The sequence below is a fragment of the Macaca mulatta genome, chromosome 15 (assembly GCF_049350105.2).
Source record: "Macaca mulatta isolate MMU2019108-1 chromosome 15, T2T-MMU8v2.0, whole genome shotgun sequence".
NCBI lineage: Eukaryota > Metazoa > Chordata > Mammalia > Primates > Cercopithecidae > Macaca > Macaca mulatta.
The window spans coordinates 47,948,122-47,975,533 of record NC_133420.1 but is presented as its reverse complement, the minus strand read 5'-3'; the positions used below and the strand labels follow the sequence as shown (position 1 = coordinate 47,975,533).

At 38.6% G+C, this 27,412-nt stretch overlaps 1 protein-coding gene across 1 annotated transcript in view; it reads right to left on the bottom strand.

The window, feature by feature from the left end:
* SVEP1 (sushi, von Willebrand factor type A, EGF and pentraxin domain containing 1) overlaps positions 1–27,412 on the bottom strand; it is a 227,539-nt gene that overhangs the window by 64,695 nt on the left and 135,432 nt on the right. Inside the window, exons 25-36 of the mRNA XM_015117116.3 lie at positions 24,573–24,730; positions 23,510–23,711; positions 21,213–21,388; positions 14,059–14,183; positions 12,929–13,052; positions 12,026–12,196; positions 10,146–10,319; positions 9,599–9,718; positions 7,976–8,152; positions 7,630–7,714; positions 6,854–7,045; positions 5,315–5,482 (exon numbers count right to left, since the gene is read on the bottom strand). Coding sequence (XP_014972602.3) covers positions 5,315–5,482; positions 6,854–7,045; positions 7,630–7,714; positions 7,976–8,152; positions 9,599–9,718; positions 10,146–10,319; positions 12,026–12,196; positions 12,929–13,052; positions 14,059–14,183; positions 21,213–21,388; positions 23,510–23,711; positions 24,573–24,730 — 1,872 coding nt within the window. The remainder of the gene's footprint in view (positions 1–5,314; positions 5,483–6,853; positions 7,046–7,629; positions 7,715–7,975; positions 8,153–9,598; positions 9,719–10,145; positions 10,320–12,025; positions 12,197–12,928; positions 13,053–14,058; positions 14,184–21,212; positions 21,389–23,509; positions 23,712–24,572; positions 24,731–27,412) is intronic.

Here is a 27,412-nt window from a genome sequence, read left to right as displayed (position 1 = left end):
AGATCAGAGTAGAACTGATGGAGATAGAGACATAAAAAACCCTTAAAAAAATCAGTGAATCCAGGAGCTGGTTTTTTGAAAAGATCAACAAAATTGACAGATGGCCAGGAAGACTAATAAAGAAGAAAAGAGAGAAGAATCAAATAGATGCAATAAAAAATGACAAAGGGGATATTACAATCAATCCCACAGAAATACAAACTACCATCAGAGAATACTATAAACACTTCTACAAAAATAAACTAGAAAATCTAGAAGAAATGGATAAATTCCTGGACACATACACCCTCCCAAGTCTAAACCAGGAAGAAGTTGAATCCCTGAATAGACCAATAACAGGCTCTGAAATTGAGGCAGTAATTAATGGCCTACTGAGCAAAAAAAAAAAAAAAAAAAAAAAACAAAAAAAAAACCAAAAAAACCCAGGAGCAGACAGATTCACAGTCAAATTCTACCAGAGGTATAAAGAGGAGCTGATACCATTCCTTCTGAAACTATTCCCAACAATAGAAAAAGAGGGAGCTGATACCATTCCTTCTGAAACTATTCCCAACAATAGAAAAAGAGGGAATCCTCCCTAACTCATTTTATGAGGCCAGCATCATCCTGATACCAAAGCCTGGCAGAGACACAACAAAAAAAGAGAATTTTAGAGCAACATCCCTGATGAATATCGATGCAAAAATCCTCAATAAAATACTGGGAAACCGAATCCAGCAGCATATCAAAAAGCTTATCCACCATGATCAAGTGGGCTTCATCCCTGGGATGCAAGGCTGGTTCAACATATGCAAATCAATAAATGTAATCCATCACCTAAACAGAACCAAAGACAAAAACCACATGATTATCTCAATAGATGCAGAAAAGGCCTTCAATAAAATTCAACACCCCTTTATGCTAAAAACTCTCAATAAGCTAGGTATTGATGGAACATATCTCAAAATAATAAGAGCTATTTATGACAAACCCACAGCCAATATCATACTGAATGGGCAAAAACTGGAAGCATTCCCTCTGAAAACTGGCACAAGACAGGAATGCCCTCTCTTACCACTCCTATTCAATATAGTGTTGGAAGTTCTGGCCAGGGCAATCAGGCAGGAGAAAGAAATAAAAGGTATTCAATGAGGAGAAGAAGAAGACAAATTGTCCCTGTCTGCAGATGACATGATTGTATATTTAGAAAACCCCATTGTCTCAGTCCAAAATCTCCTTAAGCTGATAAGCAACTTCAGCAAAGTCTCAGGATACAAAATCAATGTGCAAAAATCACAAGCATTCCTATACACCAGTAACAGACAGAGAGCAAAATCCTGAATGAACTCCCATTCACAATAGCTTCAAAGAGAATAAAATACCTAGGAATCCAACTTACAAGGGATGTGAAGGACCTCTTCAAGGAGAACTACAAACCACTGCTCAACGAAATAATAGAGGACACAAACAAATGGAAGAATATTCCATGCTCATGGATAGGAAGAATCAATATCCTGAAAATGGCCATACTGCCCAAGGTACTTTATAGATTCAATGCCATCCCCCATCAAGCTACCAATGACTTTCTTCACAGAATTGGAAAAAAGTGCTTTAAAGTTCATATGGAGCCAAAAAAGAGCCCACATTGGTAAGACAATCCTAAGTCAAAAGAACAAAGCTGGAGGCATCACTCTGCCTGACTACAAACTACACTACAAGGCTACAGTAACCAAAACAGCATGGTACTGGTACCAAAACAGAGATATAGACCAATGGAACAGAACAGAGCCCTCAGAAATAATACCACACATCTACAGCCATCTGATTGTTGACAAACCTGACAAAAACAAGGAATGGCTAAAGGATTCCCTATTTAATAAATGGTGCTGGGAAAACTGGGAGCCATATGTAGAAAGCTGAAACTGGATCCCTTCCTTACACGTTATACAAAAATTAATTCAAGATGGATTAAAGACTTAAATGTTAGACCTAAAACCATAAAAACCCTAGAAGAAAACTTAGGCAATATCATTTGGGACATAGGCATGGGCAAGGACTTCATGTCTAAAACAACGAAAGCAATGGCAACAAAAGCCAAAATTAACAAATGGGTTCTAATTAAACTAAAGAGCTTCTGCACAGCAAAAGAAACTACCATCAGAGTGAACAGGCAACCTACAGAATGAGAGAAAATTTTTGCAATCTACCCATCTGACAAAGGGCTAATATCCAGAATCTACAAAGAACTTAAATTTACAAGAAAAAATCAAACAACCCCAAAAAGTCAGCAAAGAATAGGAAGAGACACTTCTCAAAAGAAGATATTTATGCAGCCAACAGACACATGAAAAAATGCTCATCATCACTCGCCATCAGAGAAATGCAAATCAAAACCACAATGAGATACCATCTCACAGCAGTTGGAATGGCTATCATGAAAAAGTCAGGAAACAACAGGTGTTGGAGAGGATGTGGAGAAATAGGAACACTTTTACATTGCTGGTGGGACTGTAAACTAGTTGAATCATTGTGGAAAACAGTGTGGTGATTCCTTAAGGATCTAGAACTAGAAATAGCATTTGACCCAGACATCTCATTACTCGGTATATGCCAAAAGGATTATAAATCATGCTGCTATAAAGACACATGCACACATATGTTTATTGTGGCACTATTCACAATAGCAATGACTTGGAACCAACCCAAATGTCCATCAATGACAGACTGGATTAAGAAAATGTGGCACTAAATGCCCACAAGAGAAATCAGGTAAGATCTAAAACTGACACCCTAACATCACAATTAGGGTGGAATATTATGCAGCCATAAAAAAGGATGAGGGCATGTCCTTTGTAGGGACATGGATGAAGCTGGAAACCACCATTCTGAGCAAACTATCGCAAGGACAGAAAACCAATCACTGCATGTTCTCACTCATAGGTGGGAATTGAACAATGAGAACACTTGGACACAGGATGGGGAACATCACACACTGGGGCCTGTTGTGGGGTGGGGGTAGGAGGGGAGCAATAGCATTAGGAGATATTCCTAACGTAAATGACGAGTTAATGGGTGCAGCACACCAACATGGCACATGTATATATATGTAACAAATCTGTATTTTGTGCACATGTACCCTGGAACTTAAAGTATATTAAAGAGAGAGAGAGAGAGAGAGAGAGAGAGAGAGAGAGAGAGAGAGAGAGAATGTGACCCATCACCTTCGTGTCTTAGCTATAAAGTGGGAATAATATTTCTTCTGCCACACTCTATCTTTGTAAAAGGAAGTACATGAGATGATTCACATAGAATTCCTTTAAACAAAAAAATCCTATTCAAATAAAAAGATTTTTTAAATCATTTTCATAATTGTCTTAATTGATTCTTCAAATAAATCACTTTTAGATAAACAACATTAGCCAGACATAAGACTCTTCTTACTATATCTTCTAAGTGAACAATTTGTGCAGATGTATATGATTTGTGAAGGCAAGAGGAAAAAGTATTAATCTGTATATGTAGCATCATCTTTAATATTCAAAAATACATGCAAAGACAGAAATCTAGGAAAAATGAAGTAAAATATTACCAATATTTGTCTTTGGGTAATAAAATCATGGGTGACTTTTAAGTATAGATTTTGTATTTTCTAGTTTTATATGATGATCACGCATTACTTTTTAAATCAGAAAATGCTCCAGCGGTAGTCAATATCAAGATATTGTTTGGAACATGTATATTTGCTAAGATTTCACCAAATTTTAAATGACTAATTTTAAATAGTCCTATGCAGTTCATTAGGGGCAGTTCTTATGTGAGTGAGTCCACCGGGGTAGATGGGACCATCCAAAGCCATTTCTGCACTGACATTTTGATATTAAAGATTCCTTTTTCACTTAAAGATGTTAGTATTTGGGCTTCAGTTATTCATGCAAGTCTTTAACTCTTACTATCTTTTCGCAAGGAAATATTGTTGCCACCTGCTGGCAGTCACGTATTAGTGGAATGGTTTTCTATTCCCGTGAAGTAAAATCCAACTTCCATGAAAATACAGAAACTGCACCAATCATCATAATAATGGCTAAGTTTGTTGGGTTCGTTGATTTTTTTTCTAGTTAGGCCATGTATTATATCATTTTATTTCTCACAATATCTGTAAGTATGAACTCATTTTATGCAGGAGCACAATCAAGGCAGAGAAGTCACACTATTTCCCCAAGGCCCCACAGTTAGTGAACAACAGAGTTGAGATACAAATCCAGATAATGGCAACTTCTCTGCTGTGGCAGCTTGTGAAAAACAACTGTAGTAAACCTGGAGTGTGAAAGCCCTATTGATCAAAGTATTTATTGAGGATGCATAGGGAAAAAAACAATGATTGCAATGAAATGCAACTCAGACGACCTGAGATTTAGTCACCCCTCCATACTGTATTGGCTCCATTGAGACCCTAAATTGATCATCCCAAAGGGAGCCTTTCCCTTCTCAGTCCCTCACAGGGCTTTTGTGAAGATCAAATGAGACAATGAGTCTGAAAGCCCTTTGTAATTTGTTTCCTGGTTTCCAAAGATTATCTCTGAATTAAATACGATCATTAGAAATGTAAAAACCTGAACTTTATTATCTTTTTTCCTCCCTGTAGATATGTCATCTTTATGTTATGACTTAAGTCTTGCCTTTGGTTTGGCAGAATATAAATACACAAAAGCCCACTTAAATGTACTTTTTGCATCTTTAATAGTACAATATAAGGCCAGGCACGGTGGCTCATGTCTGTAATTCCAGCACTTTGGGTGGCTGAGGCGAGTGGATCACCTGAGGTCAGGAGTTCAAGACCAGCCTGGGCAACATGGTGAAATCCCGTCTCTATTAAAATACAAAAAGTAGCCAGGTGTGGTGGTGGGCACCTGTAGTCCCAGCTATTTGGGAGGCTGAGGCATGAGAATTGCTTGCGCCTGGGAAGTGGAGACTGCAGTTAGCCAAGCTTGTACCAATGCACTCCAGCCTGGGCAAGGTGATAGAGCAAGACTCTGTCTCAAAAAAAAAAAAAAAAAAAAAAGTTAAATTAAAAAAAATTATAAAGATTTTTTTTCACTGCATTGCCCAATGTCCATTATTGAGAGTCTAATTTGATATACTACTCAAATTCCAGGAAAACATTATTTCCACAGGAGAATATACTCTGTCTCTGCAAGTAGGAAATAAAAACATAAGGCTCTCTTTGTCTTTGGCTGCCAGGAAATTAAATTTCGTGTCCAATGGAGCCCATCTCTGCAGTTGGGAGCATTCACTTCCCTGGCTCTCAGTGATCCTTTCCTTCATAGGCTCTACTCACCCTTCTTTGCAAGTGTAAGTGACGGTGTTCTTGAAAGTGAAGTTACTCCCCGTAATGACAGCATCTTTGATGGCAGGCGGCTCTCCACAGAAGACGAGGTGACAGGCAGGTGGCGCTCTGTCCCAGATGCCAGAAGCCATGCATTCAATAATGGAAGGGCCCTGTAAGCTACAGGAAAGAATGATGTTACTCTTTCATTGGCTATAGATTTGCTGCTATAGAGATAAAACAGGAAGAACTCAGAGTAAGGGACATTTGAGGAATTTGAGTACACAAAAATAGCATTTCTTCATATTAGATTGCTTTATATGAAAGCAAGAGAAATCTAAACAAGTTATATACCATTTGAAACAATGAATGGGTGAAAACAATGTAACAACAATAATCACTTGGTGCATAGTAAAATATTGAATCTGCTTGTGGGCAGTTGTGTAAGGCACTCCAGACCTGTGAAGAGCAGACTACTTGGATGAGAAGGGGTTCATTAGACTGGTTAGAATCCAGCAGGAAGAAAGCCACTCACCTAAGTAGCCAGGAAATCAGGGCAACTAAGGTCAAAGGGAACTGTCCAGGCCATGAGCCTGGGCATTTGAACCATGCTGCCCCTGACTCTGACCTCTGGTCTTCCTTTGACTGAAACCTCACATCCCTATGCCATGGCTTATCTGCCTTTCTTTTCAACCTGATTCTGATAGCACGCTTTAATTCACTCCACTTTCTGTTCAGTCGATCTGTTCCACTTCAGATCCTGTTGATCATGTTTCTGATCACAGCCTTTCCCCATTGTCCCTTCTGTTTAAACACACACACACACACACACACACACACACACACACACCCCTCCTACAGTATTAAGAACCTAGCCCCTTATCTTGACATGCTTTTTCGTAACATTCCATGCAATGTTGAGTATAAGCTTGGTAAGCTGTTTATAAAGAAATCCATCACAAAAGCATTTATTTGGTATTTTGTTTATGTTTCACAAAAAATTTTTGCTTTCATGTTTTGAAGTCTGAATGCTTATAGCAATTGAACTAGGACTCCCAGAGTCATAGTTAGATTGAATATTTCCTTGGGCATTTACCATTAGCTAGGTAGGCCTCAGGAAGCATACAGATTTGAGAACATCCTCATATTTATAGATTTGTTTTTAGAGTCAGCCAGTCACATATAAATGAAACCTATTGAGTAAAGAATACAGGCACGGTGGCTCACACCTGTAAGCACTTTGGGAGGCTGAGGCAGGTGGACTGCTTGAGCTCAAGAGTTCAAGACTAGTCTGGGAAACATGGTGAAACCCCCATCTCTACAAAATACAAAAATTAGCTGAGCATAGTGATGCACAACTGTAGTCTGTGCATTTGGGAGGCTGAAGTGGGAGGATCGCTTGAGCCTGGGAGGTGGAGATTGCAGTGAGCTGAGATTGTGCCCCTGCACTCTAGCCTGAGTGACACAGTGAGACCATGTATCAAAAAAATTAAAATAGGGAGCGAGTAATACAGTATTGTAGAAAGCTTGGTTGGTGTCTACAAACATTACCTGTATCCTGTATCGCATGAATATGATGCAGTAGAAAGGTAGGTGAGCCCACTCAAAACATATTTTCCATTATTTATGTTTTCTGGACTAGAACACTTCACTGGTTCACACACAGGAGAGGAATGACTCCAAGAACCGTTAGCAAGACAGGACGATTCCTTATCACCAGCCAGAGTATATCCTTTATTACACCTAAAGAAGATAGAGGAAAATTACAGGATATAATTTGCTTTATTTTGCATACTTTTATCTGTGCCAGAAACCTCTAAAAAATATTAAGAATTTATACATATTGGAAAAGTTGATTTTTTTCCTACTGAAATAATGCTTTTAAATTAATTTTTTTTTCAAGATTGAATACTGTATATCTTCCCCACAGGGAAGTAGGATAGATTTAAGAATTTGGCTTGCCTTCAGTTTGTATCATGGGTTAGTAACTACAAACAGGGAATCCTTGCCTTGAGAGTGGTGTGGTCTGGTCTGTTTCTGAGACATCAAGAGTATTCATTAGCTAGGAGCATTCACTCTCAGCGTGCCTCAGGGGGGCGCTGGAGGTAATGATAGGTTATTGGTCAGGTTATTTAAGGATTCTAGCTATAACTACCATTAAATTATTGGATTAAGATTTGTTCACATTACATATCATTCAATTAATTACATATTAATTCAAAAATGTCCTCTGGAATTATTTTCCCATTCCCTTTCTTTCAGTGTTATATCACTACCAGCATGCCATCAACATCTTCTATAATACAGTTTTAATATTAGACACTTACCTATATGTCACTTTGCTGCCAAAGGTAAATGCTAACTCCTCAATGCAACCATTTTCCGGAATAGCCGGTTTACCACAGGAAACAGCTTAATGAAGGAAAAACAAACGTGACTTTTTTGAGACTGTTTGTGCAAAAATCTCTGAAATCTCAAGGGGCAGTTCAAGATCTTTTTTTGTTTGTTTTCTTTTTTTTTTTTTTTTTTGGAGTGTGTGTGGGGTCATGTTTAAACATGAGCCTAATACTTCAGTTCAAATACAAAGAACATTGATATAACACTTTATATGTCTACATCTTACCTTTCTATGATTGCCAAACATAATAAACATGGTAACATTACTAAACATACCTTTACAATATGGTATTAGATGATTCCATTCTCCAGACTCCAAACATGTGATTTTAGTTACTCCCATCAACTGGTATCCTTCCTGACATGAAAATGTGACTTCGGCACCTACTGTATAAATGTCACCTGAGGAGTAGCCATTTTCTGGATTTCCTGGAGCCTTACATTTTATAGGTTCTAGAAACAAACAGTTTTGGTGGAACAATAAGTGGCTTTCACACAACCATGCAAAGTCTCACAGTAAAAGAATTCCACTATAGTTAAGAGACCTGTTAAAATCACAAGAGAAAACCTCGTGAAGGGAAATGCATGAGGACGCAGAGACACATTGGACATTAGACCAGAACATACATTTAATAAGCATTGAAGCAACAATAATTTGAAACAGCAATGCCTAACAACAATATACATAATTTTTCTGGCCCGAAAAGGTAGGCTCTCATTGGGAAAGTAGCGGTGGTGCTAGGGCGTGGCTTAGAAGGGCATTAGCCTCTTTCATCTGTTCCCTCTTCATACCGTTTTTCAGAGCAATTGACTTGGTGTCAGGTTGATGGAAAGGCTGAATAAAGCAGAATTAGGAATGTTTCCAGCCTCCCTTCCCAAATAGTGTGGGCTCTGGGCTCTCCCTATCTACAGATTCAGGGTCAGTCACCACTGCTATAATAGGAAGGAGAAAAGGCTAAAGCAAGGTTTGGGCCAGCGTTGAGCAAGAAAAGTGAATATAATAGTTGATTTCTCAAAAAGGGAAGATATATTGCATCAATCTTTTCAAAGGCCATTTGGGCTACATAAGTCAAGGAGTTTAAATAAATTCTTAAAGTAAATGCAATTATGAGCTGATTTTGAGGAAAACGGCCAGAGGTAAGCACAAAGATGTATGTCCAAAGATGCTTATTAAACTGTTTTCCATAGTGAATATCACCTGATATTAACATACAGAGAAAAGTTACTTATGGAAAATCCATAAAGCAAATTATAAAACAGGAATTAAAATCCTGCTCTCAAACTATTTTGTGACATCAAAAAATTTGCCAGATATAATATTACATGAAATAACTAAAATAAAGAACTGTTTATATGGTGTGTTTATATAGACATCTTATTGTTTTCTGGGAGTTACTCCTCACAGCAAATGAAGAAATACAACAATGGGTTGAGAGATGATCTAGTATTATCAACGCTATTTCAAAATATCGTAATGCAAGATGTCTTGGGGAGGCAAGATATCTATTTTTTTTCAATGATACAATTTTGTGCGACCGAGGCAGAGGAAAGATATTGATAGTGAAGACGGGATAAAGCATCTTCCTTGCTCTGATTGAGGCAGAGAGGTCACTGATTATATTTCTATATCAACTCTATTATTCTTGTACTATGTAGACATTTCAACATTCTAGCAGCATAGTCGGCTATCAGTTTTGTTTCTCAGAAATTGGGAATTTGGGGGAGGCACAATGCTACTTTAAAGCACTTTTAGTTGTTACTGATGTGTCTTTTATAAGATCTTTATCAGGCCCTTCGAAGTTGAAACTATTATCTTACTTAGAAATAACATACACTTAAAACATGTGCTTGAATAAAAGACTGGAATGAGGAACTTCTAGTTCTACATATATTAGTTACCTGCACAGTTTTTCCCATCTCCTGTGTATGGTGGAATACATGAACATATGTAGGATCCATCTATATTCAGGCAAGAAGCATGCTCACTACAATCTGATCCAACTGCACACTCATCGACATCTAAAATGAAGACAGCTTATAAATTTTAAAGCTGATTCCTTTTCCTTATGTATCGAACATCTGTTTTTACTTTTAAATCATTACATATCACGTAATGCACAACACTTCATATATTTGTATAGAATTTAAATATAACAGTCATAATCACATTGCAGATATACAATAAAAGCTATTATTTCCCTAGTTTATAGGTGGGCAAGTATAAGACAGGGATATATAAATATAGTTTTAATATGGAGCCTGATAAAAATTTAAAACATTTCTGGCACCTCTACATACAGCTGCTTTGTCACCATGGGTTGGCCACAGCTTACTGGGATGAGATAAAATTAACAAAGCAATGCCTCAAGAACCTCAGGAATTTGGGATGATTGTCATCTACAGAGCTAGAATAATCTCGTATAGTAGTTGCCAACATTTATCTCACCAAGGCAGGATGGTGAAACGCCGTTCCAGCTCCCATTATCTGTACAGAACATCCTTGAATCACCCAATAGATAGTAGCCATTGTTGCACTGGTAGGTTACTGTGCTGCCAGCATAAAAGTCATCGGCTGAATGGAAGCCATTCTCCAAAGGAGGTGGCACCCCACAGCTAATGCCTGTAAGGTGACCAGGAAGAAGACAACGACATTAAGAGCAAAATACTCAAAGAACACTTTATATTAAACTAGCAGTTCTGTTAAGCATGACATTTTTACTGTATGCAAACATCAGACTGAGTGTGTCCTAGGGATAGCAGCAGCCTGAACCCTCAGCATCTAGCACACTGCCTGGCTCATAGTAGGCATGCAATTCATTTATTCAAAAAACATTTACCCACTAGACGCTGATAAAGTTTGGATATTTGTCCCTGCCCAAATCTCATGTTGAAATGTGATCCCCAATGTTGGAATCAGGGTCTTGTGGGAGGTGTTTGGGTCATAGGGGCAGATCCCTCATGGCTTGGTGCTGTCCTTGCAATAGTGAGTGAGTTCTCACGAGATCTGGTTAAGTGTGTGGCAACTCTTCCTCCACTGTCTCTCTTGCTCCTGCTCCTGCTCCTGTCATGTGATGTGCCTACTCTTGATGCCTTCTGCCATGAGGAAAAGCTCCGTGAGGCCTCCCCAGAAGCTGAGCAGATGCCAGTACCATGCTTCCTGTACAGCCAACAGGACTGTGAGCCAATTAAATTCTCCTTTCTTTATATATTACCTAGTCTTAGGTGTTTCTTTATAGCAATGCAAAATGACCTAACACATAGACACTGTTCTAGGTGCTGTAGTTACAACAGTGAGCCAAACAAACAAAATCCCTGCCTTATGGAGCTTTTTATCTAGTGGGGTAGATAGGCAAAACAAACAAGCAAAGAAACAAAACAGGTGAATATATCAGGTGATAACAGGTGCTTATCTAAAATAGCAGTCTAGCTTCCACCCAACCCTCATTTTTGTATTACTTTTTTTTTAAGACAGGGTCAAGCTCTGTCACCTACACTGGAGAGCGGTGGTGCAATCTCGATTCACTGCAACCTCTGCCTCCTGGGCTTGGTGACCCTCCCATTTCAGCCTACTGAGGAGCTGGAATTATCAGCACACATCACAATGCCTGGCTAATTTTTGTATCTTTTGTGGAGATAGGGTTTCGTCATGTGCCCAGGCTGGTCTTGAACTCCTGGGCTCAAGCGATCCACCCGCCTCGGCCTCCCAAAGTGCTGGGATTACAGGTGTGAGCCACCGTGCCTGGCCACACTGTATTTTCCTGGCCTCTTTTGTCTTTCTTCACAGCTCTTACTTCTAGCCCTTACCTTTATTATTTACTATAAATACATATTATATTTACTTATTTATTTTCCTGTTAGAATCCTAAACTATTAGAATCTAAACTACATAAGAATAGGGGCTTTTCCCCCCCAACTGCTGCATCTCGAGGACCTAGATCAGTGCCTAGCACATAATAGGTACTTTAAAAGTTGCTGAATAAATGAATGAATGAATGAATGCACTCGACTGAAGACGTCTCTCCCTGTTTTCCCCTCCAGCAATGACCCGTCTATCTCTGGGCCTCCACCTATAGGGTGTGTCTTTCCATCACTTTCAGTTCCTCGTATCACCTTGGATGCATCCACAAATGGTCCCTTTGGATCCTAATCACCCATCTCCTTCACGACGCCCAGCACAGTTCATTAAACAAAGAAAAGGTTCAATGAATATTTGGTATATTTGCTACTGTGAAGTATTCACCCTTTGTCTAGCATTCCTGAAAAGAGTTCTTATGTTTTCAGTATTTTTCAAAAGTCACCGAAATGGCCTGAAGAAAGGCAGCTCACGTTCACAGTGAGGAAGTGGTTGTGTCCACTGTCCTTGATTCAGACAGTACTGCACAGGGTTCCCGACCAGCTGGAAGCCTGGATCACAGAACAGACTGATTTTGGAACCTGGCTTTAAATCTTCTGATGCAGTTCTCAGATGAGGCACTGACCCTCCTAAGCGTGGGCAATCTGAGGGCAAAGAACACAGGTGCAGAGCTTGTCAGCAACATAGTGGCAGCATCACCAAGTCAATGATTTCAAACTGTATTCCGTATCAGCGTTTGAGAGCCACCTTACTGATGTGAAAACAAGTTAACATATAACCAGATCACTGGCAAGCAAAATTACTTTAAAAAAACATTTGAATCAACAACTCTCCCTCTTTTAAAATATTTTAGGAATGTTAATGAAATGTTCTTATAAGTTATCAAAAGCCATAAATTCTAGGACAGTCTAAGAAACTCATTTAAATACATTTAATTTCATGATACAGTTTTGATAATTCAGTTTTAGTGTGTGGATTGCAGCATCCATTGCTTTTTGCCCTGTGCTATCTGTTCCTAGATACCTTCTACAAATTATGGAACCAAGAGAGTACCCCATCTCAAACAGGTGCATAGTATGTTGGTGCGCACTGAAAAAAATAACCTAATCTCTTCTCTAATCTCATTTTCCTGATTTTATTTTACTTTCATCCAAATTTCCTCCCTAATTATATCTTCTTATACAGAATATATTTTAGCATTAAAGAAAACAAATCCTTTGGATGAAAATAGGGTAAGTATGAATTACTGGTTACAAAAAGTAGATTGACAGGCACATACAATTTGACTGATAGAGAATTCTGAATTGTCTCCTTTTGCTAGACAGTCCCAGGGTGGTCAAGAGATAGTGGAGTCTAGGGAAGAAGGAAATTCTCACCAGAACAAAATATGCTCTTTGAATCGATCTTCACTTTCCCCATAATTCCCGACAAGAAATCGGGCCATGCTAACACGTTTCCTCTACTGAGTTCCTCTGGGCAGGAGGTAGCCAGTGACTTCACCTGAAAGTTTAATAACACTTTAGATAAGCCTTACTTGTTCCATTAAGATTACGTTATTATATGTTATTTTAGTCCTATTGAAAACATTCACAGATTTTTTAGAGGTGGGGGTGGAGGGAAGCAGGTATGATTTCAGGGGCAGCAGGAAATTCTCTTCCATTTCCCTCCCCCCCAGCTCTATCATTCCCTCTCCCAGCTACTTCTCCCACTAGACTCATAGTTGCCTGAAATTTTGAAATCCTACACCTAGAATTCCCTGTGTAAAGCCATGTGGTTTGTTAAGGGGTTGTAGAGGCTCTCCCCTTCTTCATTCTATGTCTTTGACCTCTGACATAGAAGTGAGGAAGCTGAGGCTTAAAGAAGTTCAGCCTCTGTAGTAATAAGAGCGAACATTTATCAAGCCTTTACTATGGATCAAATAATACCACAAATGCATACGTAGTATTTTGTTCAATCTTGTCAAAACTCTGCTATGTAGTTCTATTTATCTATCTTTTATAGATAAGAGAAATGAAACTTAGTGAGATGGAATAACATGTTCAAAATCATCACAGTGAGTTTGGTGTAAGACTGGGATTTGAACCCCAGCTGTTTGACTCTAGGCTGGTTTTAGCTACTAGGTCGTATGTTGCTCTCTATGGATGATCTTGTGCCAGCCTTAAAGTTCTGCATCTTTAGTCGGAGAGATTTGAAGCATTATTCTTTATGATTTCTCCTGCTCTCCTTGGTGATATTCTTAAATTTTATTGGAAACATTATTTTGCAAAATCTAAAATAATTCCAATAAAATTTAAGAATATCACCAAGAAACTAAAAAGGGTATTCACTGCAAATTACTGTAACTTCTGCCTAACTTCTTCTATAACCACAGCATCAAATGATACTGGTGATAAATTCTGATAACCAAGAGCTTACAATAAGTTATGTCATCATTAGGCTGTTCACATTTTTACTAGGTTTGTACCTTTGCATCTCATTACTGTCATACACTGAAAATGGAATTGACCTGCTGTGGAGACAGGACATAGTCCCAGAGGTTGAGCTGGCTTATGGAGCCCACAAAAGACTCAGCTGGGCTGAATCCCTCTCCTTTTTTGTCTTGCTCTTGCCCCAGAACTAATGCACCACCACCTAGAGAGAAAGAGAAAGAAAAGGAGGAAAACTGGCCTGATGGTCTGTTATTCCTAAATCCAAATTTAATGAAAGCATGACTGATACAAATAAATGAAAGAAAATTACTGAAAAGCAAAATTCTATAAATTTACTGCAGGTTTTATCAATAAGAACAAATTCAATGTTTTATATAGCAACTTAAAAATAGACAGGATTTAGAATGTTGATTTATAAACCTGTAACTACAAAAACTATATTCAATACATATATATGCATATAATATTTTATGTTGACAAATTAAGTATTATTTTGCTTACTTTCTTGTAGAAAATCACCCTCCATGGAAGTGACTGCTATTTTTCTTATTCCTTAAGCTACAAAGATGTAATTTCTATCACCAAATCCAGGGAACTTTCTAAAGTTGCCAAGGGTCTCCTAATTGCCAAATTCAATAGAAATTTCAGTATTCATCTCTGTGACTTCTCTGTATCATCTGTTTTGGCTAAGCATTTCATCCTATTCAACTTGCCTTTCTGGGTGCGCCGGACAGCCTGTGTCTGCACTGCCAGACCTACCCTCCACCCTTCTCCACTCAGCTTTGTGTCCCAAAGGTTGTCCCGTGAGCTGCATCACCTGGCTTCCTTGTCTCCTGGCTTCTCTTTGTTTCTGGCCAATGAAGAGCCAGCATGAGATAAGAAAATCAGATGAGAGAGAAGTTGAATCTCCGGTATCCTCTCCTGCCAGGCAACCAACTAGGAGTGGCTTTTCCTTCTATTTCTGAAGAGATTAGGGGATTCTCTCCAGCGCTGCAGGTTCCTAAGTTCTGGCAACAATGCCTAACCCTTGTTACTTCAGGCCCATCCCCTTACAACCACCTGTTGTTGCTAGTCATGTGTTTTACTGTCATATTTTGGTCTTCTTCACCACGTTCACACCTTTGAAAACAGTCCTTCATTAAACTCACTTTAGTGACTACCTGTTTCCTGCCGGGAGCCAGACTTGATTACACTATGCTTGATTTCTATCAGAGCATCCTCTCCTGGTTTTCTTTGAACTTTTCTGCTCATTCTCAGTCTCCCTTCTCTGCCTGCCTCTTAGAAGTGATCCCAAGATTCTACCCCGTGACTTTCTTCCTTCAACTACTCTTTTTTATTTCAGTAGTTTTTGGGGAACAGGTGGTTTTGGGTTACACAGATCACTTCTTTACTGGTGATTTCTGAGATTTTGATGCATCCATCACCCGAGCTGTATAAACTGTACCCAACGTGTAGTCTTTTATCCCTCACCCACTTCTTACCCTTCCCTCAAGTCCCCAAAGTCAACTACTGTTTCAATTTGATCTCACTTGTTGGTTAATCTGTCCATTGATCCCTCCTTCATGATTTCCCAATCTACATGTTTTTAAATTGTATTAATAATTTTAAAGTTAATACATGTACAGAAGAAAATTTTTAAATTATAAAGAACTCTTCTTACCTAGAAATAATTATTTAATAGTTTTTTGTATTTCTTTCCAGGTTTTTAATTTTGTTCTAGTATATGTATATGTATGTGTGAGGTATTTTAAAACACATAACTCGGTATCATACTATACAGAATGTTTGAATATTGTTCAAGGTGTTGTGAGACCATCTTGAACATGTTCCCATTTCATGAGTTTTAGTAGCTATCCTTTTTTTTTTTTTTTTTTGTTTTTTGAGACAGAATCTTACTCCCTTACCCAGGCTAGAGTGCAGTGGTGCGATCTCAGCTCAACACAACCTCTACCTCCCAGATTCAGGTGATTCTCATAGCTCAGCCTCCCGGATAGCTGGGATTACAGGTATGCACCACCACATCTGGCTAATTTTTTGTATTTTTAGCAGAGATGGGATTTCACCCACCCTCACCACCCATGTTGATCAGGCTGGTCTCCAACTCCTGGTCTCAAGTGATCCAGCCACCTCAGTCTCCCAAAGTACTGGGATTACAGATGTGAGCTACCACGCCTGGCCTAGCTATGCTGTTTTAACAACACATGAATGGACAACAAAACATAATTTGCTTAATTAATTAAACAGCCCCTTATTACTGGATGTTGGCCTTGTTTCTAAGTTTAATATTAAAAAATAACACTGAGATAAACATGTTTATTTATACATACTTATATATATGTTCAAACTATTGATGATTTCCATAGATTTATTTCTAGTAAACTGATGGTTGCAGGCAAAGAATTTCTCTGAGGCTTTTGATGCAAGTTTCTAAATCGCTTCCCAGAAAAATTGTATCAACTTACATACTTGCTGGTGCTCTATACACAGGTTTGCTATGCTGAATCCTAGCCAATTTTATGGTGGCACTAAAAACAACTTTGCCAATTTGATATAAAGCAGTATCAGACCTATATCTTTAGCTGTATGTATTTTTTGTGACTAGAAATTCAACAGACCTCAAACTCAATATGTCTAAAACCATATACATAATCTTTTCCCCCATCACCAACTCCTTTTCTTAGAATTCTTACCTTAGCCAACAGACTCTTCAATAAACTTGGTCAAACTGAAGCCAGTCATTCACTGTTATGCACTGAACTGTGTCCCCACCAAATTCATATGTTGAAGCCCTAACTCCCACCATGGTGGTATTTAGAGATGGAGCCTTTGGGAGGTGATTGGATTTAGATGAGTTCATGAGGGTAGGGCCCACATGATGGGACTAGGGCCTGTATAAGAAGAGACACCAGAAAGTTTACTCTCTCTCCCCCTGCCATATGAGGATACAGTGAGAAGGTGGCTGTCTACAAGCCAGGAAGGGGGCTCTCACCAGGAACGAACCATACTGGTACCCTGATCTCAGACTTCTAGCCTGCAGGACTACAAGAACATTAATTTCAGTTATTTTTATTTTTTTATTTTTGAGGTAGAGTTTCACTCTTGTTGCCCAGGCTGGAGTGCAGTGGCGCGATCTCACCTCACTGCAACCTCTGCCTCCTGGGTTCAAGCAATTCTCTTGCCTCAGCCTCCCAAGTAGCTGGGGGCCCGCCACTATGCCCGGCTAATTTTTTATTTTTTTATTTTTAGTAGAGATGGGGTTTCACCATGTTGGCCAAGCTGGTCTCAAACTCCTGACCTCAGGTGATCCACTTGTCTTGGACTCCCAACGTGCTGGGATTACAGGTGTGAGCCACTGCACTTGGCCAATTTCAGTTATTTAAGCCACTTTGTGTATGTTTTTTTTTTTTATGGTAACCTAAGTGGACTAAGACAGCCATGAAGGGTGTCAGTTGGAACTCTGCAATGTTTATGGATTCTCAATCATCCTGGCCATCCTTATGCCTCTGGTCAGTAAACTATTTCCTTAGGTGGTTACTGTAAGAGTTTCTTGGTTTTATTTTGCTGTTCCTTCAATCTACGTTTTACTCTTCCATCATTGTTGATATTTTAAAGATAAAAATGTTTTTTTAACCAGAAAAGAAATATACATTCATTATGAAAATATCATAAAATAAAGAAGAAAATAAAAATCACCTGTAATCGCGCCACTTAGAGGAGATAGTTGAAAACAAGAACACACTAAATTAAACCAACACAAAAAAACCACTGCCCCACCTCACTTGATAATGCCATTTCCTTTTGAAATACCTTAACGTCTTTTAATTCAACTGAAGGAGAAAGTGTGCATTTCTTGGGGGACATAAACAGGCTCATTACAGCCCAACACTATGTTATGTTTTAGCTTCTTTCTCTATCACGTCTTCCTTTTCTTCTCCTCTATATACATTGTGCTACTGCTTTGGGGATCAGTCAACCATTCCTCCTCACACAAAACCCATTCATGGCTCCGTGCCCTCTGTACGCAGAGCTCCTTCTGTCTGAGCTGCCTTTCCCTGTTCTTCTGACACATCCTTCAAGACACAGGCTGGTAAATTCAGCAGATGTTTATGAAGCTACCAATAATGTGCTGTCTACAATACCAGGCACTGGACTTACACTGATGAAAAAGGATTTCTTCTTCTAAGAGATAATTCTAAGGGAAAATTCATACATAAATACTTTCCAATATAGTGTGGTTAATGCAGCAGTGGAGGCATGCAGAGTGAGAGAAGAACTGAAAGAAAAAGCTCAATGAGAATGGGCTGGGCTCAGGGAAATCTTTCAGATATGGATCTTGAGGATTTAGAGTTAATCTCATGCAGAAGGAAGATATGGAGAGTTTCTAGGCAAAGGAGTGGGTAGACTGCAAGAAAGAATTCTATAGCGCGATGTGTATGGTAGATACTAAGGGTGTCCATCCACATCCCCAGAGGTTCCCTCTACCATTGTGAGTGCTACAGTTCCTAATGGTCCCACACCTACTCCATGTATGGACATGTATCAATAGGCTAATCTAAGTGGAAAAGGCAGAAGGGGACATGAAGAGGGCACAGCCATAAATTAAAAGAGTTAGGCTCTAGGAATGCAATTTGAGAGACTCGTTTTAACTCTTCTGGAATTCTCTGTTTCTTCATTTCTAAAATAGTAGCATAACTACTCTATTAAATTCACATGATCATTGTGACAAAAACATTGAGTAAATTTTGTAAAAATATTTGGGTAATTAGGCATAAATGGTATTACAAGGAAGTTTTGGTTTTGGCACTGGCTTCCTGTTCAAGTATATTTTACAAAGAGGCAAAGGATGATAGACCACGTTTTAAATTTATCCAGAGTGATTTCATCAAAATCATCTTATTAGATATTGTCCTAGTATTATAAAATAATTACATGATTTTCAAAAGCAACCTCTATATTAATCTCCCAATACTCTCATCTTACAACAACCTGTCTAAAGTTTCTAATTTGTCTCTGTTTCTCTTTCCTTCCCCTCCAAATTAATCTCCCCAATCCATTTCTTTATAAATCACCCTTGCTCCCTAAATTCATTAAATGTCCTAAGCCTCCTTCTCTGCCTTCTCCTCATAGCAAAATACGTGTGTCCTTGACTCTACAGCTCTGTCCTTTGGGTCTTCCATTTCTGGAACCTCAACACTCAGATGGTGCCTTACTGGCTGGATTGGCACTTGGCAAATGCTCAGTGTGTGGATACACATCCAAGGATCTGTCTGTATGTTTCATTCATCTCTTCAGTTATTCTGGGGTTTAAGGAAGAGTGGGCTTTCACTCTTATTTTTCATTTGTCCCAAGTTTTTCTCCCAGGAGAAGCATAATAAATGCTTCTTAGATATTAACTCAGATATTAACTTTCAGTGCTGTCCCTGCACTTGGGAGTCCTTTTGTCCTCTGATTAGAGACCTCTTTATTGTTTAGGAATTTTCATATACACCCTATTACTTCTTTCTGCTCATGCCCAGAACCACTTAAGCTGCCCTTCCTGCCATCTCCCCCTGCCATCTTAAAATCCATCAGTGACTCCCTATTGATTTTAGGGTGAAAACCTCAATCCTTAACCCACACTACATGGCTTTATGTGATTTGGCTATGTCTGCCCTCTCTACCTGATTGCCTTGCCTTCCCTATTTCAGCCTGCATTTCAGATATAGCAATCTTTTTCTAGCTCTTTCAACAAGGCCCAGTCCCCTTCGCTAATTCGTGCCTGATCATCCTTGAGAGTTAGGGACATCTCCACAAGCCTCCCTGGACTCCCCATTCTACATCAGCTCACTGGTTACAGGCTTTCATAGAATGATGTTCCTTTCCTCCATAGTGCTTGCCTCAGTGTGAAATTACACATCATTTAGTGTGATTATGTGATGAACACCTCACTCCCTGGCCACAATAAAAGCTTCTGGAGAGCAGGGAGCACATGACTTTTGCTCACCATTGGGTTTCTGGTGCCTTGCATAGGTGCCTGGCCTTCCTAGTGAGTGCTTAGGACGGATTCTTTAAATTCACAAGTAGATCAATTTTGGTTTGATCCACATGGATCTTCATAGTATTAAAAGTGAAACAATGTGTGGACAATTTTTTTTTTTTTTTTTTTGAGACAGAGTCTCTCTCTGTTGCCCAGGCTGGAGTGCAGTGGTGTGATCTTGGCTCACTGCAACCTTTACCTCCTGGGTTTTCAAGCAATTCTCCTGCCTCAGCCTCCCAAGTAGCTGGGATTACAGGCACCTGTCACCACACCTGGATAATTTTTTTTTTTTGCGTGTTTTTAGCAGAGATAGGGTTTCACCATATTGGCCAGGGTGGTCTCAAACTCCTGACCTCGTGATCCACTTGCCTCAGCCTCCCAAAATGCTGGGATTACAGGCCTGAGCTACTGCACCTGGCCAATAATTTCTAATAAATAAAATAAGTATTGTATTTGAGGCTTTGCAAAGGCATCTCATCACATTTTTATGAAGTTTAGTATTTTTGTGCTATATTTATTAGTATACTTATCCTAGTTTCATATAACTTACTCCTAGAATATATTAGTTTCTAATACTTTAATTCATTTTTGTCTATTTAATTTTCTTTTATCTAGGCACCATTTTGTATACCTGAAACAAATGAGCAAAGTAAAAAGTAATGTCATATGCATATATTTCTATAGATGTATCCAGATGGAACAAGCTTATTGCCATGTACAATGCTGAGAACCTGGGTCACCTAATGAAATTTAGTTTGCAATTCTTCAAACTAAAACTCCTGGGATATTTATTAAAAAGTATTTTTTAGAAGACAGCTCAAGATCTATTTGAAAAGGTCCATAAAAGATGGATAGCCGTGGTCTTGCTTATATACTGATTACAAAACAAAACAAAACAATCCTTAAACAAAAATACCAGTAATTAATCTCCTTGGAAGACAGTTTAGCAACCAGCTGTTAGTTCAGCATGCTTCTTGGTAGTCTTAATGTAGATCTTCAAAGGCATTTCTCACACAGAGAGGCAAACAGCTTACCTAGGAAAAAAGCTTCTAATAACCCAGTTAGGATAATCAGGGAGTAGGAAATGAGAGAGAGAGAGAGAGCCGTTAATCTTTGTTTGAAACCAAGGACAAAAATGCTAGCAAACCTGATGTCCATTTAAGGAGCATCACCTCTACAGTTCAACAGAATTATACTCATTTTGTTAAAACATACCAGGTATGGGCAAACCAACAGAGAGGCCAGCACCACCGTCAGATAATTTCCCATCGATGTAGACTTTCCAGACGCCATTGGCACTTGTCCAAGTGATTGCAATATGATGCCATCTGCCATCATTCACTGAGGGACAATTTGTTATCTTTTCCTTGCCATTCACATAAAGAACCCAGCTGTGGAGAGAAAGATTCCAGGGAATGTAGTCATTAGCCATATGTTGCAATCCTTACTGTGGGGCATGTTACTATTTTTCCTCTTTTCCTTTTCTTTGTGCGTAAAGTACTTTGTGTAAACCCATTACTCTTTTTTTTTCTCCACTTGGTCACATTTTGTAAAAGCAGATTTGATTTACTAATTATACTTGATTGCAGCTCACTGAAAATTGGTTTGTGTTCTTAAACACTGAGGGGTAGGAAAAAGTCTTAGGATGAGCCAGGAGAAGTTGCTCCAATTTGAGACAGTTTACCAACTGGCTGTTTTGGAGAGAATGAATCAAGAAAGGAAAGGGTGAGAATTGTGTAAAATGCCAGACTGACATCCTTCTTCCAGAATGTAAGTTTCTTAAGACCAAGAACAAATTTCAGATGTTTCGTAGATGCTTCATCAAACAAACAATAAGTCTGTTTGATGGTTGCTGCTATGGTATGAATATTTGTATGCTGTCTTGTGTGCTCTCAAAATTTATGTATTGAAATGTAATCACCAATGTGATTAGGAGGTGGAGTCTTTGGGAAGTGATTAGGTCATGAAGGCTCTGACGAGACCACTTGCACCTTCACCGTGTGAAAACATAGTAAGAAGGTGCCATCTGTGGACAGGAAAGTAGGGCCTCCCCAGACACTTACTATGCTGGCACCTTGATCTTGAAGCCTCCAGAACTGTGAGAAATACATTTCTGTTCTTTACAAGCTACCAAGTCTATGCTATTTATTGTAGCAGCCTGAATGGACTAAGACAGTTGCTCATGCAGTCATATGTCAGACAAAGTATGCCGATCCAAAGAAAAGAATATTTGAAACAACAAGGATGGCCAGCCAGAAGATGTTTCCAACAACTGTGTCATTCAGGGAAATAACAAAGGTAATAAGCAGTTTAAAGTGAAAAATCTTCAAAATCAAATGGAGAAAAAGAAACGATTAGAGAAAGCTGATGATGAAGATAAAAATTCATTGACTACTTCTCCCAGCATCTTATCAGATCTTGTTTACAGATGTTTATGAAAAAATATTTTTTGCGATATTAATGGTTTCCTTTCTGCATTTTTCCAGTTTCTCTCCTTATTCAAGGAGGCAACAGGTTCTCTCTTTATATATATTTTTTTCAAAGGAGGGTTTTTACAAACTTCTTGGATTTTTGTTTTTTAACAGATCTAGTAAATTAAGAAGAATAGTATTTGAGGATGGGAGATTTCTACTAGAATAGTGAGATTCCCCTGGATTGGGGATAGAAAAAAAAGCTCAGTGGGTTTTGAACACCAACAACCTGCTCATAAGTAGAATTTCGGCAGATCTGAGAGGAAAAGACCATGTGGTGCACCGCAGAATCTAACCACATTGAAGTTATGAACCTGAAGTTTTGCCAAGGATTTCATATGTTTAAAAAGCAGTGGTTTTAAAGGGACCATAAAGCCTGGGTCAGTGGACAGCTCAGTGATAAATAATGTGGACAGTTGACCAGTGATGGAAGTTCTGCTTAAGTCTGTGGCTCTTTGGCAAGACTCTGTGTACAACTAAGGTTGGCTCTCCTGACAACCCAGGGGGATGGGGCCCTGAAGTTGGAATTAATGGATTCTAAAAAAATATGCACCCTGAGTTTGTATACTGATTCGTATGCAATACACTTGTCTCCCAAGGGTCAATGATGTCACTGAAATCCCTTAACTTTTAGAGGTCCTATTATATAAAAGAAAGAGCATCAGTATTTGAGTCAGAGTTTGAGACTTAGCCCTGCTACTTCCAAGGTGTGAGATTTGGGGCAAGTCATTTAGACTTTCTGAAACTTTATTCTACTGTCTGTAAAATGGGCACAGTTCCTCAGGTCATTGTGAATATTAGAAGAAGTAATACATATGAAAATACTTAGTAAACAGCAAAACACAATACATGTTTGAGGTATTATCACTAAAATTTTACCTTCTTACAGAACTTGTTCAGATGCTCCATTTGATTATTGATACCCTGCTGTTTTCTGGGAACAACTGACCCTCTACTTTCCCATTTCCCATCCTCAATGTCAGTTCTAATTTGGCTCCAAGATAAGGTCTTAAGCACAGCCTTCCCGACACTTCCGCTTACCCATTATAATCAGTCAGGAGCAAAGTATTGTCGCTGCCATTATCAACTGCATAAGAGATTGGTGTTCCATAGTTCATGTCATCAGAGGATTTCATCCAGAAGGTACAGGTTAGAGCATGGAGAGATGGGAGGACACCATCTAGCATGACGTATCCATAAATGCCAGAAACTTCAAAATCCAGGTTAAAGCCTATAGACTGTTCTGTAATGAATAAGAAAAGTGTGCAGATGGTGGCACTTGGAAGATATTTCCAATTGTCAAAGGAAGCAGTGCTATTGTCAAAGAAGCTCATTTCAGTGAATATGATTATTTACCTAAGAAGCAGTTTCAAAATTAAATTAATATTATTTACAAAATACATAGTGCATTCTTTTAAATAAAATAACCAGTGAGTATACAAGATAGGAAAAGCATTCAATAGTGAAAGGAAGCAGAGAAACAGGAAGTAGTTGGAAGGAGAGGTGGACCTGAAATGCTACTAAAGCCAGGAGATACTAAAGCATGTCTGTATGCTAATGAGAATGACTCAGTAGAGAGGAAGTAATTGATGTCACAGGAGAGAAGGAGGAGGATCTGCAAGGGTAACATGCTACCCTATTTAGAACTCTGGCTTTTCCCTATTTCATGAGCAATTCAGCTCTGCCCCAAACCGGCATAGCCCACTCAATAAAACAAGTCTTACAGCTAAAAGACTCCAGTCTCCTGAGAAAGTATTTAGAGTTGATCTGCTGATTCTCAAACATGTTCATGGATTCTCACCTCTGAAGTCAAGTGGCTTATCAAAGTATCCTTTTTATTATAAATAAGTAGAACGTGAAGAGCTCTACTAAATTCAATTTTCTCTATTTCCTCCCTAGTTTTTAAGCTTTAATTTTATCATCTGTGCCACTGAGGATAATAGTAGTAGTACCTAGTTTGTTGGATGGCTGTGAAGATTAAATGAGTACAAAGTGTTTGGCATAGTTTTTGGCCTATGGGCAGTGCTTGGTGCAGGCAAAATTGGTATTGTTATTACAGTACTATTTTTAGTATTGTTATTAATAACACTGAGTTGATATATACCTGTTTCACACCTGTTGCCTGAAAATCCTGGTTGACATTTACAACTGTATGAATTTAATTCATCCACACAGGTGGCCTGATTTCTACATGGGTTAGACTGACATTCATTGATGTTCAATTCACAGTGTGAACCTGTGAAGCCGGCTGCACATAGGCATCTGAAAACAAAATGTTGTAACAATTAGAACAGTTGTAGGAAGTCTCCCATTTATGACAATGTTATCTGAAAAGACTTTGAAAATCAAAATGCTGGAATATATTTTCAACATCAAAATGCTTTAACTGTAGATTACTTTTTCCAGTTCACCTGATTAAACCTATATAAGATAAGATGTATTAGAAACGTTGTAGTAGCAAAAATAAAGTAGAAAGTAGTTCTGGTCCAGGTGAAATATAATTCACACATTGTGGTTTCTCTCCTCATAGGAGTTCTCAGAAAAATATGAAAAGTTCAGATGCTGTTCTAAAGGCTTTTATATGTTAAGCCTATTTTCATAACAATGAGGCAATACTAGTATTATTCCCATTTTACAGATTAGCTAAACTGTGGCTCAGAGAGGCTAAAGAATTTGCCCAAGTTCTATTGCTACCAAGTGGTGGAGTGGGATTTTGAATCAACCTATATCCTTTTTCTTAATCAGGATGCTATACAGTTTCTGTGCTATGCAACAAACCATTTTAAACTCATCAGAATGGAAAGTATATCTGGTAATGTCAAATGTTGACAGCAGTGTCATAAAATCGGAAGTCCCATATAGTGAGTAGGACTACAATTTGGCAATGTCCTGAGAAGTTGAGAGTTTGTGTTCCCAGAGCCCTATAAATCCATTTCTTGTTTTCTGCTCTAGGAGATAATTCCACAAGGTGCACAGGGACCCATATAACAAATGTTCATAGCAGCATCATTCTAAATGTCTATGGAGAGGAGACTGAGAAAATGAATCATAGCGTAATTAAGTCCATCATGTAATGGAATACTAAGGAGCAATTGAAATGAACAAACCAGAGCCAAATGTAACCACCTTGATAATACTTGAAAATATGCTGAGTGGAAAAAAAAATTGCAAAAAGAGTATGTATGTTATGATGCCACTTATGTAATATGTAAGTTATATACTGTTTATAGAAGTCATATATGTAGCAAAATATAAAACCCGAATAAGAAAGATATATTCAGACTTCAGGACAGTGATTACTGCTGGGGGAAGAAGGTGAATATGTGTGTGTGTACGTGCACGCATGTGTATGCGTGTGTGTGTTGAAGGGAATCCAGCCCTACCTTTAGAACTTATGTCTTTAAAACAAAAGATGTGAATCAAATATGGCAAAATACTAAGGTTTGATAATCACAGTGATCAGTACATGACTTTTATTATTATTTGTAATTTTCCGTGTGACTGAAATAGTTTGTAATTTAAAAGGACTGGTCCAATAAATGCGAGTTAATGTTATCATTACTAGCATGTTCGTATGAAGACCTCTTTGATACTGACCTAACAGTGACTAGCAGGAATAACTGGTGGTTGGCGGATTTAAGCAAAACTCTCAGTTGGAATTGGGAGATCTTTACTGGGTCTCTGCATTTGATGGTAAATCTATTTTGACTATAATTTCACTCACCTTTGTCCTCCTGTGTTTGGTGTCATTACAACACTATCATATCCTCATCTATGAAATAGATTCACTTTGTCAACAACCTACATTCCTTCTGAATTGGGAGCGTGTACCTTCACCTTTCTTCTAGTTAGGATTTAGACAACTTTGGTATTCATCAATCGTTTTAAACCCAGGAAAGAGTTTGGAACTCTTGTTGTTCATCTGGAAACTTCTCATTGCCTACAGTTAGGTATATGCCAGAAAATGTCAAACACCCATAAGAAAGCAGTGCTACATGATAAGACCTCATTTCCATATTGAAGGTGAGGATATTGTGGGAGGATGGTAATGGAAGGGGGCTGAACTAGAAGGAAGGGGATTGGGAAATGTTGCAATTGGGCTAGACCTCTTTTGTTCTTTTGTTTTTACTTTTGTAAACTTATAAAACCAGCAGCACCTTAAGGACAATACAGTTTTCTAAAATTCTGCAAGCAAGAGAAATCTGTCTTGTGTACTACAGACGTGCTGTCTCTGTACTCCCCTGCAAAGAGTGGGGGATGGAACAGGATAGTCTTGATAATGACAACAGGAGAAGGTTTTCAAACTGTATTCTACTGACACTTAGAGCTGCCTCAGGGAGATACAGTCTTTCTCCCCCTCAAACACTACTATTTGCAGCCACAAAAGCTTAGCTTTTATTATTTTACTTTTTTATATTCATGTTAGATTTCTTTTAACAAAAGATTACTAAAAAAGTTTCAAAATTGTGGACATAGAATATAGATGAGCACTATCACAATATGACTGCAGATTCCATTTTGATTTTATCTGGTATAAAAACTTCAGCTAAAGCACGGGTGGATCACCTGAGGTCAGGAGTTCGAGACCAGCCTGGCCAACACGGTGAAACCCCATTTCTGCTAAAAATACAAAAGTTAGCCAGGCCTGGTGGCGGGCACCTGTAATCCCAGCTACTTGGGAAGTTGAGGCAGGAGAATCGCTTAAACCCGGGAGAAGGAGGTTACAGTGAGCCGAGATCCCGCCATTGCACTCCAGCCTGGGCAACAAGAGCAAAACTTCGTCTCAAAAATATAAAAATAAATAAATAAATAAAATATGGGCTTTGTCTAGTGCTACTGTGTTTGCTTCTGAGTAATTATATTTCATCTTTTATGACTTCCCCAGTATAGAACATTAGTTCCCAAACATGGCTGTGCATCAGAATCATCGGGAAACTTAAGCCA